This window comes from Solanum stenotomum, chromosome 3 (assembly GCF_019186545.1).
Source record: "Solanum stenotomum isolate F172 chromosome 3, ASM1918654v1, whole genome shotgun sequence".
NCBI classification, from domain to species: Eukaryota; Viridiplantae; Streptophyta; class Magnoliopsida; order Solanales; family Solanaceae; genus Solanum; species Solanum stenotomum.
This window is the reverse complement of record NC_064284.1, coordinates 19,346,715-19,361,149: the sequence shown is the minus strand read 5'-3', so window position 1 is coordinate 19,361,149 and position 14,435 is coordinate 19,346,715. Positions and strand designations below refer to the sequence as shown.

Here is a 14,435-nt window from a genome sequence, read left to right as displayed (position 1 = left end):
ATGATCTCACAACAACAACAAGGGTGGTCTTTAATCTAACCTATGCAGTTACATATTGATACTTGATTTCAATTGAGCTCTTGTTTACATATGTTATTGCCTCACATATTCAGTACATTCTTCGTACTGACGTCCCTCTCGAGGGACGCTGCATTTCATGCTGCAGCCACAGGTACTCCAGCTAGTAGACCTCCCCAGTAGGAGCACAGGACACTCAGCTGCTATTGGTGAGCTCCAAGTTGATTCGGGGCTTAATCGAGTCTTTGACATCTATTTTGTTACCGTATAGTAGTTAAGGGTAAGGCGGGGCCTTGTCCCGACCTAAACTAAGGTTGTCTATCTTGTAGAGGCTTTGTAGACTAATGTATAAAGTTTGGTTGTGTCTTGTCTCTTAACAATTGTGGCCTCCACGGCCAAGTGTTGTACATAAGTTTTGGGCCTGTCTATGTGGGTCTTTTATCACTACAGGGCATATAAGCTTGTCATAGCTTCATAGTTATCATAGTTAAATGTATGGTAAGTACAGGTTTTAAGTTGGTTCTCCCGGGCCATTTAGACATCGGGTGCCTGTCCGTCTTAATCAGATCTGATGCGTGACAATTGCGATACTAAACTTTCATGAGGACCTATTACCTCCCTGGACTATTTAATACTGTATTTTAAACATATATATTTGCCCACATGGACATAAAAAATAATGCAAAATTATAAATAGTAATGTGTCCACGTGGGCACATATATACCTTTAAAATACACTATTAAATAGTTCAGGGGGTAAAAAATACGGTATTAAATAGTCTAGGGAGGTAATAGGTCCTCATGAAAGTTTAGTATCGCAACAGCAAATCCGATCAAAGTTTGGAGTATTTTTCAGACCCTTATCTCATATAGAACAAATCAAAATATATGATGTAAACACGTTTCTTTGCAATTTAAAATAGTATTAACAATTGATTAAATGAAAAGGCTACTTCAAACGACATGTCATTAGGCACTACTAATGACACAATTTTCAAATGCTTTTGAGAATTGTTTGCAAACTTCAAACGACAACCTCTTAAATTTATCACTAAATTTTATCAAAATACTCAAATTACGGTCTCTTATAATTAAGCAACTATCAATATTTTAGTACACTTTTAGTTTCAATATATTAGAGTACTTAAGAAATGTACTCCTATTAACTAATAAGTTTAATTAGTGTGAATACGAGGTATTAAAATCTTAATTTTGAATAAACATATTATAGTACACCCTCTGTCCCTAATTACTTGTCCACATATGAATTGACACACTTATTAAGAAAACAATAATTGATATAGTAAGTTAACCATTTTACCCCTATTAAATATGAAATAGATGAATTAAGAACCTAAGATTTTCAAGAAATTCTATTTTTTTAAAGTAATTAATTGAGGGGTATAACAGATTTGTCCTTTCTTAATTTGTCAAAATAAATAAGTAATTAAAGATAACTAAAAAAAATGAACAAGTAATTAATTAGGAACAGAGGGAGTACTTAGTAGTAATCGACCTAAAAGTTAGTCCCATCAAAGAAGTTGGAACTAATTAAATTGACATGCTGCTTAACTAGAGTCACCTACCCAACTTTGACTTGCCCACAAGTCCTTTTCCCTCATAATTTTATTTTATTTTTTACAATTTATCCTTTTTTGGCTAATTAAAATATATATTTTTTAAAATATGTCTCTTACTGAAAATAATAATTAAAAAAATATGTCTCTTAATAATCAAAATGTAACGAAAAGAACAAGTTTTATCAGAGATATTCTATGTTGATTATTCCACTTGATCCTCACCACCTCGCTATCATTACTCACCCTCATAGTATTTACATAGATTACACGTATATGAATATTAGTATAATACTTTTTTTTGTGTAATTGCTAAATACCTAAAAGAAAAAAAAATATTATTGTATATGTTTTTGAGAAGGAATTTTCCACGGCAAACACACCCTAGAAAGAAAGTCTTTGCCTAGTTGTCACCCCAACAAAACGTAACGCTAACGTTAGAGCGTCCACATGAGGTGTGTTTGGGAACATTTCATCTGCTTTTGGGTTCACTATTTATTTGATCGCTTTAAATTTTGCACATCTCTTAAAAATAATACTCCTGTAAACACACAATAAGTAATTAATATTAAAAATCAAATTAAAATAAAATAAATTTCTATGATAGGACAAGTGAAGTGAACATATTTAGTAACCACCAAGGATTGTGGTGGAGTGATAAATACTCCTTCATTTTTAATCAGATGTCTTCTAGGTATGAATTCGTTTTTGTTAAGGTGCGCTATAGCCTTCCAATGTGGGACTTTCACAACATGAATTTATATTTAGCCAGGCTCCAATGATAATATCGAACATCAGACGAGGAAAAAAAACTATTTCAAACACAAACTGAAGACAAAAAAGTGAAGTCATCAAGTTGAATGATTCAGATGACAAGTTTGCAAGACTAACCATAAAAATATAATATTCATAAATATAAATTTTATAACAAGTTTCACATACTTTAGCTTGAAAAAGAATATCATTTTATTTCAGTTTTGTACCAAATTAAAACTTTAAATAAACAAGTAAAAATACATCACATAACACAACGGTCAAACCTCTATATATTGACAATGTTTATCTTAATATATCATGAATATTATAATGAGGTGTTATTATATATGTATGGTAACATTTGATGTTTATATCTTATTTAGCTAATATAAACAAAAATATGGGGAAAAAAAGTTTAATAATTTTATGTAGCAAAAAAAAAAACGTATTTGCTAACCAATTTAATAAAAGACAATAGAAAGAATATATATCTAAAAGGGCAAATATTAATAATATTTTCTTTTGAAGTTACGATCATAATCGATAACGAACACCATTTACATATAAATTTTTTTTTAGATATTCGTACTTGAATTTTACTATGTGCATGACATTAATGACGATTATCATCGATATTTTATTTTATATATAATTTATTTCTTACAAAATACAATTATATAATATTTGAGTTTAGATGTTATAGAGATGTAATTTTACAAAGAGTGTACTACTACAATGCCTTATATTATTACTATAAGTAGAATATTATCATTCACAAGTAAAATATAACATGAAAAATCAATTTTAGAGAGAATGAAATCGTTATCATGAAATGTCATTATAACAAATAACAGTTGTAAAAATATTTTGACTAATAAGGTTTAGTCAGCTTTTGGTTGAAAATTATAAAATACTAATTTCACTAATTCTCTGCCAAATAGAATCTTGATCCATGAACAAGTGTGATAATTTTTAGTATAAACGGCACGTGAACGAATGTGACATAATTTTAGTTTAAACATTGGTAAATTCTTCTTCATGGACTTTTTGTTATAAAATTAAGAATTAATTACAGTAGACATTCATATACTATATTGACAAAGTCACAAATAGATCATCTTATGTTATAAAAATTCTAAACTTACACCCTTTATATACTAGTGATCAAGCATATCAAAAATAAACTAAAACTACAAATAAAATGATGTTACAAAATTATTTTTGTGAAATTTATGAAATAGATATATATGTTAATGAGTAAACGAAACCTTATAGCTGGTTAGAGTTATGTGTGTATTAGTAATGTAAAAACTAATTAAAAGTGAATCTATATACTTTTATTATTTTATACAAAAAATTCATATAACCAGTTAAGATACACTCTTAAATACAACTGAAAATTTTACTTTTACTAATTAGCGAAACAACAAATTTGTCATAACTTTCAGTTTAAAGGGACAACCAAATTTACTTGATTCGTTTACCAAACACGTCGTTATCCATAACCGAACAGTAAAGACAGAATTTTGTGAGTGGCAAGAAACAGTAGGAATTCTCCATAATTGTAAATATTGACAATGAAATCAAACCAATTGAGAAGCAAAAAAGAAAAAAAATGGAGACTTTTACTTGGTCATCTATACACATAAATTTTCCACACTACCAAGAAAGTCTCTTTTTTTCGGTTTAAAAGCAGTCACCCACTTACACTTTCTCCAGAAAGTGCTTTATGATTACCCCTTTACGTTTCTTGGATCAGTTACAGGTTTTTCAACCAACCCCATGAAACAAATTTCTTGAGTTGAGTGAGCTTTTTGGGAAGGAAATTGCAAAAGGGGTTTTGGAATTTTTTGGTGAAATTTTAGTGATGAGTGGTGAAGATATGATCAAAGCTGAAGGGATCTGTGATGTGGAGGATACTGTATTTGTAGCTGTGGGGAAGAATGTGAAAGAGGGAAAATCTGTACTTTCTTGGGCTTTGAAGAGCTTTGCTGGCAGGAGAATTTGTGTTCTTCATGTTCATCAACCTAATCATTTGTTTTCATCCAGTAAGCTCACACCCACATGCTTTTTCAACTAATGAATTTTAGGTTGTGTTTTTCTGTGCAATAGATATTTGAATCTTAATGTGAACATTCATTGTAGTTACTTATCAGTATTATCTTGACTGCTTTGGACTGTTTTTTCTTGAGCTTAGGGTCTATCTATGAGGTCGGGGTAAGGTGTGCATATAATCTACCCTCCCCAGAATTCACTTTGTGGGACTACACTGAGTATGTTGTTGTTGTACTTATCAGTATTATTGGAATTTGAATTGAGCGGAATATAGGATTCATGTTGCCCACCCTGACTTGTTTGGGGTTGAGATCTAGTGTGGTGACTTTTAGTTTAAGGGGATTACTATATAGACTTGATTTGTGACCAAACATGTCTTAATCCATGGACGGAACAGTAAAGACAGAATTTGAAAGTTGCAAGAAAGAGTCAATATTGTTAAGTTGTTATCATTGATATTGGAAGGAAATAGAGAAGGGAAAAAACAAAAAATGGAGACTTGACTTGGTCATTTTTACAGATAAATTTTCCACACCCTTATCTCTTCTTCATATTAACAAGTAACAAGAAAGCCTTTTTTCGTACAAAAGCAGGCACTCTGGTAAGCTTACAGGTTTCTTCAACAAATATAATTTAACATAAAGCATGAGTCTTTCCGTGCAGTAAACTGTATAAACATGTAAGTTTTGTTATGAGGATTCATTTTAGTTTGTAATCAGTATTGGAATGAAATATTCCCCAAGAATGGAATATGTAGGGAATTCTTGTTGCGTATGACCCTGCCTAATTTGGGTTTGAGGCGCCATTTATTGATTGACATGATTTTGAGATGCCATCTGTTGATTGATTGATTGATACGCATAAAGTGTTCTTATCAGTTTAAGCATATGAGGGAGATGTGTCTTTTTTGCTCTTGTATTTTGACTCTCAGAGTTCATGACTATGCAAAGCCTCCAGATGTTTCAGTGTGCATCATTTTCTTTTTTGGAGGTGTGATGTATCTTGGGCCTAACTTAACCCCAAAGCTATCTCAAGAGGTGAGGATTCCCAAGCCATATTAAAGAGACCACTCATCCCATATATGGCCTATGTGGGACTCTTCACATGATTGGGACTGATAGAACTGCTGCATGTTAAGTTTGATTGGAAAATAGCAGTTCTGAAATATGCTCTCTAGATGTTGATTTACAACTATTATACCTTTGTTTGCAAACTTTGAACTGCATTAATATGTGGTTGTTAGATATATTATGGCTTGAAGATAAATGGAGCAGCAAAATGGCAACACACTACCATTTCGTCCATTTAGCTAAATGTATATTAATTAGGAAGCTGCCAAAGTGCAAAATGAGTTAACATTGGAGTGATGAGAGTGTGTACTATATTTTCCCTACTCTATCTCAAGCTGGGGATTATTAAATCCTGGAGAAGGCAAGCTAAAGGCACTGTGTGCTTTAAGTTAAGAGCTAAGACTTGCGAGAGTTGTACTAGTGAGCATCTCATGTGTGATAAATAATTACTCTTGTTGCTATAATGAGTGATTAACCTCTATTTGCCAATTGGGTCCCCCGTTTTTCCCATGAAAACCATAGTCATTCACATATTCATAGATGAATGAATCACAATTCTTTGAATTTGCAGAGGATGGGAAGCTTTCAGGTGCAAAGCTGAAACAGCACATGGTGAAGGCATGCCAAGAACTTGATCGCCTCAGACTGCATAAACTTCTAAACCAGTATCTTCTCTTTATATCCCAAGCTGGGGTACAGTTCTATCTAATTCTCTTGTTAGATTTATTTAGCATGTTAGCTATTCAGTAAGCCAGAATTACCAGCCCGTCTGTCCCATATTGAGTGCTCCTCGTTGACTTAACACACCTATTAAGACAATGTTGAGATTATACATTGTTCAAAATCTAAGGGTTTAAGGAAGTACATATATTACTGATAAACACTATAAATTAAATGGTGTAAGGTCCCACTGGATTTAACATTTAGTCATTTAGGAACTGAATAGAAAAAAATTATCCAAAGAAGTTGTAGAAGTGAGCCTGATATGACAACTTTGTTATATAATATTAAGCCCCTTGTGACTTGAATCTTTAAAGTTATATAATATCAACAGAACCTCCTTGTGAGGAAAGTAGCTGTGATAGAGGTTATGAAAGAAAAATTGGAGTTCATTTTAGAGCAAGTTGTTTACTCATTAATAATTTTTTTTTTAAAAATCCAAGTTGTTTAAGATGGAACTTATGCTGAAGATAGGTTCCAATAGTTGGTTTCAAAAGATTGTAATAGCATTTTTGCAGAAAAAGATCAGAAGGGTTTGCATGCCTGGCAAATTATGTTGAGATAGATTATAAGTTAAAACCATAAAGGTAGGGGTGCGTACATCCTACCCCCCACCTCCAACCCCACCCCCACCCCCAACCCCACCTAGATCCCACTTGTGGGATTACACCGGAGTTTAAGAAATAAGAAATAATTATTGCTTAAAAGGTTGAGTTGCTAGTATTCAAAATATTGATCACTGCTCACTTCTGCAGATACAAGGGGGTAAGGTGTGGCTTGAAATAAATAATGTGGAGAGAGGGATAATACATATTATTGAAGAACACAAAATTCAGTGGCTTGTCATGGGAGCAGCAGCAGAGATTCATTACTCAAAGTATGACACATTTTTTTCTTTGAAGATCTATCAGACGTGTAACAGGACAAATTGAATGGGAATGATTGCTAATTCAAGTGGTTTTCACATATAACTACGTTACATACTTTTCATCTCATTTCATGAGCTCTTTTTCATTTGCTTTATTTGAAACTTTCAGCTATTTTTTTCTCCTTGCATTACTATTCTCCTTTTATGTGTATGTCTTTATAATTTTACCTTTTTCCAAATAGATATTTGCCCTACCGAGTTTATGGATATAGGGGACTCCTTGTTCTGATACAGTCACTGCCAAGTTATGATTTTTTTCTGGTGTAGGACTACTTCTAAGGCTTAAAAATATAATGGGTTGAGTTATGCTTCTTCATTTGACTGGTAAATGTAACTGCTGTAGAATGGGAATAGTTGCTTGATAACATAAACTCATGCTCCTCCACTACACTGCAAACTACTAAACCTAGCAAGCTTTGCTTGAATTAAGTCCTAAGATTTAATCAAGTGTTTCTTTTGACGTTAGATTCCTGATAACCATAATTTTGCTGATTGGGATTTCTCTAGATTGCAGGCAACTGTCAGAGCTCAAGTCCAGCAAAGCTAAATTTGTGTGCCAACATGCACCAATGCACTGTCAAATTTGGTTTACTTGCAACGAGTGCCTGATACAGACGAGGTATGATGAGTCGTGGTACAAAACATCTAAATGATAACACATAAAGCAATGGCCTATATATGTTATTCTATTGTTGCATGATTCACTTACTCATGAAGTGGTTTGTTATCAGAATACTCCTTTGACTAGTCATTTTCTGCAGTCTTGTGTCCACACATATTACAGGTCCGAGTGCTAAAAGAAGTGATCATTGCAATCACACATGTCCTTTTCATTTCTTTTTCCATATTACAGTGTTCTAGACTTCTAGTTCACATTGCGCTTGCACCCAAGGGTGTAGGCGCACCCAAGGGTGTGGCCTAATGGTCAATGAGGTGGGAAGAGAACCATGGGGTCTCAGGTTCCCGTTGTTGATGGGAGGCAACAAGTATCCCGTGGAATTAGTCGAGGTGCGAACAAGCTGGCCCGATCATCACGGTTATCTAAAGGAAAAAAGTTCACATTATGCTTGTAATGCATGATTATTGGAAAATTCAGAATCCCTCGGATTATTTTCTTTGAATAAGGGTGGTATGTGTTGTTTTGGATGTAAATGAGGGTGCACTGGAATAAGTTTTTAAAATATGCATGTGTCAGCCTTTGTTGCTTCTTATGTGTGTTGTTATAAGTTAAAAGTTCTAAATTTACTTAGCATTTAATATCCCTGTTTCCCTCCAAAAACAGACAAAAGACGTCATTTTAAAGTTCCACTCACAAAAATAAAAAGAAAAGAAATGGTGGTAGAAATACAACATTACCAATTTCAAAAAAAAAAAGGGGGGGGGGGTGTGGAAGAGATCTATCCTGGAATTGCACGTGGCTTTTGACAAACAGTTCTCCAAAGGGAATGAATTGGATAAGGAGGATTAAAAAATATATGATTCTGTTAGCTTGGGAAAGGGAGCCTTGGATGTTAAAGTTGTCTCTATTTGGGTCATAAGTAACAGGTTTGAGCCATGGAATTAACTATTGATGCTTATACTTGTGTCTGGCTAGGCTGCCTACATCACACATAAGGGGGTTCAGCCCTTCCCCTAACCCTGTGTGAACGCGGGATGTTTAGCACACCGGGCTGCCAAATTTTTCTTATTCTGCTAGCTTGCGATTGAGGTGTGGTTAACAGTTTATCAAGGCTGACTAACTTCCTATTTTGTTTCCCTTTGTCTTGCAAGGTCTATGAATAACTCTCTTTCAAGTAGCTTGGAGTCATTATCTTCTCCAGAAGATAACGGAGGAACCAAAATGCGCAATCATGTTGGCGACGGGTATGAAGATTTGAACATTTTAGAAAATGCATCAAGCCCAGCTAACAAAATAGTCAAGGTAGAGATCAAGGGAGACTATTCGCCCGTGCACGAAGCACATTTGCATTGTGCAACGTCCCAGCCTTTGCTGGTAAGCATTGTATTTTCTCAGACGAAGATACTTGCAAACTTGTATCCAACATTTGAAAAGCTCTTGTGTATTTTAATCTTAAGAGTTGAACTTGTGATCTGTGTGAACCTTCACCACTTAATCTCCACATGTACTGGCTCTAGAATTTCCTTAACATTAATGTAGAGTTTCTTACTGTCAATCATATATATATATATATATATATATATATATAGAGAGAGAGAGAGAGAGAGAGAGAGAGACTACTTAATATTATCTTGTTGGAGCACTGACTATGACATGAATTATGAAGCTATCAATTTTTTTTTTCTATTTGATTAAAATGAAGCTGTTATTTATATTATCTGATGCAGGAAGAAGGAAGTTTTCACGGAAAAGCCTCTAGTGATGAAAGGAGTAGAGTGGAGCATGCTATGATGGATGCTGAGAACTCAAAACAGAGGGCTTTTGAAGAGTCAGTAAAACGGTGGAGAGCTGAAGAAGATGCTATGGAGGCTATCCGCATGGTGAATCTACCCTTTCATTTAATGTAGTTGTGTGTTTAAGAAACCATGCAGAAACTTAGGAATCAGTGTGGAACATAGCTAAGACTCCTATATAGTTTCTATGACATGATTATCGGTTTTGGTCTTATTTAACTTTCTAAGGTTGTAGTTGCTATTTTCGCAGATTCACGATTACTATACTTGTCTTATCATTATACTAACATATTTTAGTGTGGAGTTCTTGCTTCACACCTACACACACTTGTATTTATGTATATATCAATTGAATCAATCTGTGATCTCCCGCTAGTTAGCTGTAGTCATATGACCTGGAAATTCCCAGTAGAGTTTGGATTATATACCTTTCCACCCCATTAATATTTGTGATAGAATTCCACATGTTTTGATTTCATTCTTGTCACTGACGTTAGATTGTCCCAGGCTGAAGTGTCATATAGATTATTCAAGGAAAAGGAAGATCAAAGAAAAGAAAAGGAGGAAAATTTTGCAAAGCAAAAAGAAGAGATTGAGGAATTGAAGATTCAGCACGACCTGTGCCTAAATGAACTTCAGATGATCCAGGAGAAGAAGCCTGTACTAGAAAGTCAAATAACTGAATCCTCCTATGCAGGGAAGGAGTTAGAGGAGAAGATAATTCAAGCAGTAGAGCTCCTAATATCCTTTAGGAAGCAGAGGGATGAGATGCAGATAGAGCGTGACAATGCAATCAAAGAAGTTAACAGATTTAGAAAATTGGTACAAGATGATGCCGATGAGTATTGTATCAAAAACTTCTTTTCAATATCTTTCTCTGACATCATCAAGGCTACACGAAATTTTGATCCATCTTCAAAGATCGGAGAAGGAAAATTCGGAAGTGTTTACAAGGGAATTATTCACCACGTAAAAGTAGCTATAAAGATGTTGCCAGCTTGTGGTTCTTTCAGTGATTCGGATTTCCAACATAAGGTGAATCACTTAGAATCTTGAAATGCTAATTTGTGGCATGTGTGCAATTCAATTTCTTGTTATATATTTGTGTTTAATGATCCCTACTGTACCTTTTTATGTAAGTATTAGCTGCCTCCCTATATAATTTACATTTCGTCCCTAGCATTTAAAGCTGTAGTTTCAATGAGATTGAAATTACACAATTTCTACCAACTGTGAACTTTTAGTAGTTTTCATTTCGTATTTTTTACACTCCCGCCCCCTCTCTTTTTGGTTTCTTGCAGGAACCCTTGTACGTTTGTCAAAGGGTGAGTGAACGGATGAAATACCCTCAATTTGTTTCCCATTGATCTTAAGCAGGACAATCCTTGCATTTAGTATACATATCCCTATTACTGAGATGAAGATGATTTCAAAGCTTTGACAGAATATGAAATTTGCTTGAGGAATAAAGCTTCAGTTATCATCTTGATTCTTTACTCTTAAAACATGGAGAAGTTTTTAGGCTTTCTGATGTAAAATATGTCTGAAAAGTTTTCCCATTCTCAAGAACTGTGCATGCTTTCATTTTTGTTACAGACCTCCATCTTTACGCTTGATAAATAGACAGTTTCTTACTTTAACAATGTCTTGATTATTACAGGCAGAAAGTCTGAGCAGGGTGAGGCATCCAAACCTTGTTACCCTGATTGGGATTTGCTCAGAGTCTAGGTCCCTCGCTTATGAATTCCTTGAAAATGGAAACCTTGAAGATCACCTGGCCTGCCGCAAAAAATCCCGTCCTCTTCATTGGCAACATCGGATAAGAATTGCTGTCGAGATATGCTCTGCTCTTATCTTTGTTCATGCCAACGATCCTTGCATTGTCCATGGGAACTTGAGACCTACCAACATTCTCCTTGATGCTAAATTTGTCAGCAAAATAAGTGATTTCGGAGTCCATCTCTTGATTTCCCAGACTGAGAATTTCAATAATGATGATCCAGAGGCTTCCATTTATGTGGACCCAGAATATATTGACAATGGACAGTTTACTGTAGAATCTGATGTTTACTCATTTGGCGTCATACTTTTACGACTTTTGACTGCAAGACCAGCTTTGGGTATAGTGAGGGACGTCAAGTGTGCTTTGGAAAGTGGGAACTTGGGTTCAGTTTTGGACTCTTCAGCTGGTGATTGGCCAAGTGAACAAGCGGAACTGTTAGCTTATCTAGCATTGAGTTGCTGTGAGAAAAATCCTTTAAATCGGCCTAATATGCTCTCAGAAGTTTGGCCAACAATTGAACCAATGAGAGATATATGCAAACCACACTCAGATTTGAATACCTCATCGCAGGGTTCCAAGGGCCAAAAACGAATTCCTCCTCATTTCGTTTGTCCTATTTTTCAGGTAAGCGTAAGATATATGATACGTATTCTTTTGGTTCAAAATTGTGGCAATGATTTCAATTAGTTACTCTTTCACCTCCTAAATGGAGATGTCAGAGTTGTCTGTGTAAGATGGCTCAGTTTTGTGATCAATGCTTGTTTTGTGTGAGAACATGTAGACTAGCTGTGAGATCCTCACTCTTGTGTTGATCGATCATTCAATATGAACACACATAATAATCACTTTCATCTATTGGTTTAGAGAATTTAGGTTGCACTAACGAGCTACTAGGATCAGAGTGTCAGACTTCTTATTAAGTGGTACGAATGATGGATACTTCTACATGAAAGAAATTAAAAAATCCCCCTATATCACTGCTAGTATAAGAAACTATCAAGAATCAAAATGAAATCCAGATGTTTGCTGAGACTTCGTATATGGTGTAGTGTGGTGTATCTTGTACGATTGATGCCTTTATCTTTTTCCTGAACACTTTCAGGATGTCATGGAAGATCCACACATAGCAGCAGATGGTTATACATATGAAGGTGATGCAATAAAAGGATGGCTGTATAGTGGACACGATACTTCTCCCATGACAAACCTCAAGCTCGACACCTGTGATTTGATTCCCAATTATGCTCTCCATCGCGCAATTCAGGAATGGCAGCAACAGTCCTGAAACTCATTAGAGTATATAATGCCTTACTCCTACAAACAAAAACAGCTTTAAAGTTGAAGTATATACTGATATATAGAAAGTTAGCCATGTCTCGTGGTAGTTCCACTGAGTTAATACTTGGATTCGAGTTATTTGAACTTGTCAAGTGAGTATATAAGTGTTACCGCAATATTGAGATGTACAGATTCTATCACTATGGTCTATGTACACTGCATATTTTGCCTACTCAATACAAATATTGAACAACATGATAGATCTCTTCGTATGTTTTTTAGATTTGGCTAGCGTCTGATATAACTTGTGAATTACAATGCTATTGTATGTCAATTGGAGCATTGGTGTTTGTAGTGTTAGGGATCGTTGTCAATCAACTAACATAATTGTGTCATTACCAACTTGTGATTTGTTTCAACTTACAAGCATTTTTTATTTGATTTAAGTTTTTAATAATTCTTACTATTTTTTCTAACTTTCAAAATACTTTATTTTAAAATGAAACCCCTAGCTTTCTTTTCATTTTGTATTCGTCATTCACCTTTTCCTTGCAATATTACATTTAACTATATAACTTTTTGTAATATATTCAAGGGTATTTAATCTTTCAACAAAAGAATAATTTATCAAATACATTAATTATTTATTATTGATTTCAACACTTTTATTCAAATATATAATTATTTATTTATAAAATCAGTTTCAACATTTAAAATTTATCAATTATTTACGATGAGCTAATTGAAGGGCTCTTAAACTTTTGAACTGTCAGTCTGGTAAGCCCATTGGTGTCCATCTGTTTGGTTAGAATTGTCTGTTCTGGGCCATAACAATTCACATCACAGAGTACTTTTAAGGAAGAAGAACTTTATGTCTGCCATAGAATCCCACAAATCACAATGTAAAGTTTTTGGACGTTTATATCTATTTGGGAAAAATGACAAGTATATTCTTGAATTATCGTAAATGATATGCAAATACTTCATTATATTTTTAGGACATTGGTGTCTTTGCGGTCCAAAAACTAGAGCATATATACCATTTATACGAATGAACATACATTTGTCATTGCTTATTTTGTAACACCTTTTAAATGAGAAGTCATTTTTGGATATGGTTTTAAGAAATTTCCTATGTTGCTTATATAATTTATTTTCTCACTATTATACCTTTAATGTTTTTGATAAAGATACAACGAATAATATTTATTTATAAGATCAGTAGGCGATAAGCTCACATCCGGCTCCATAGAAGTAAAGATCAGAGTCATCTTATCTTTACTACTCCCTAGAAGACCGAACTCTTAACGATGCTTTGAATAGCAATCTTTTGTACCCCATTCAATAGACTTGCTGGGAAAGCTTAATAGAGTGAAGAAATAATGGACATTCTGTATAATAAATTTAATTTTACAATGAATCACTGAACTCTTGAATTTATTTTACAATGAATTATCTAACAAAAAAAATATATTACAATGAATCATACACATATATTGTACTTTATATACAATAATTTATTTCTCAATTTATTTTTCATATGAATTCAATAAATATGATACATAATTTAATAAGATACAATAATTTTGATGTATCCATTGTACCTTATGTATAATAAATTTACTTTTATGTGAATTCAATAAATATAATAATAAATTAGTAAGATACACCGATTTTGATGTAATTAAAATTAACTCTTTAAACATTAAATTAGTAAATATTAATTTATCAATTAAATACTATAAAATAATAATATTTCATGATCCTACCTATATTAATTTAGTGAGGCTTAACTGTAGTTAGATTTCTCCGCTATTAATTAATTTTATTTTTTTTTG

At 33.7% G+C, this 14,435-nt stretch overlaps 2 protein-coding genes across 5 annotated transcripts in view; one reads left to right on the top strand and one right to left on the bottom strand.

Moving 5' to 3' along the window:
* LOC125858189 (60S ribosomal protein L36-2-like) overlaps positions 1-14,435 on the bottom strand; it is a 163,807-nt gene that overhangs the window by 34,034 nt on the left and 115,338 nt on the right. The gene's annotated exons all lie outside the window — the stretch shown is intronic.
* On the top strand, positions 3,965-12,852 carry LOC125858168 (U-box domain-containing protein 32). Of its 2 annotated transcripts, none has more exons than XM_049537856.1 (9): positions 3,965-4,399; positions 6,048-6,169; positions 6,952-7,073; positions 7,639-7,743; positions 8,895-9,117; positions 9,471-9,623; positions 10,044-10,571; positions 11,197-11,943; positions 12,422-12,852. In XM_049537856.1, exons 1-9 carry the CDS (start codon positions 4,219-4,221, stop codon positions 12,602-12,604), a joined length of 2,364 nt encoding a protein of 787 aa, XP_049393813.1. In that variant the 5' UTR covers positions 3,965-4,218; the 3' UTR covers positions 12,605-12,852. The 2 variants fall into 2 exon arrangements, with proteins under 2 accessions (XP_049393813.1, XP_049393814.1); XM_049537857.1 differs by lacking the exon at positions 3,965-4,399 and adding an exon at positions 4,970-5,085.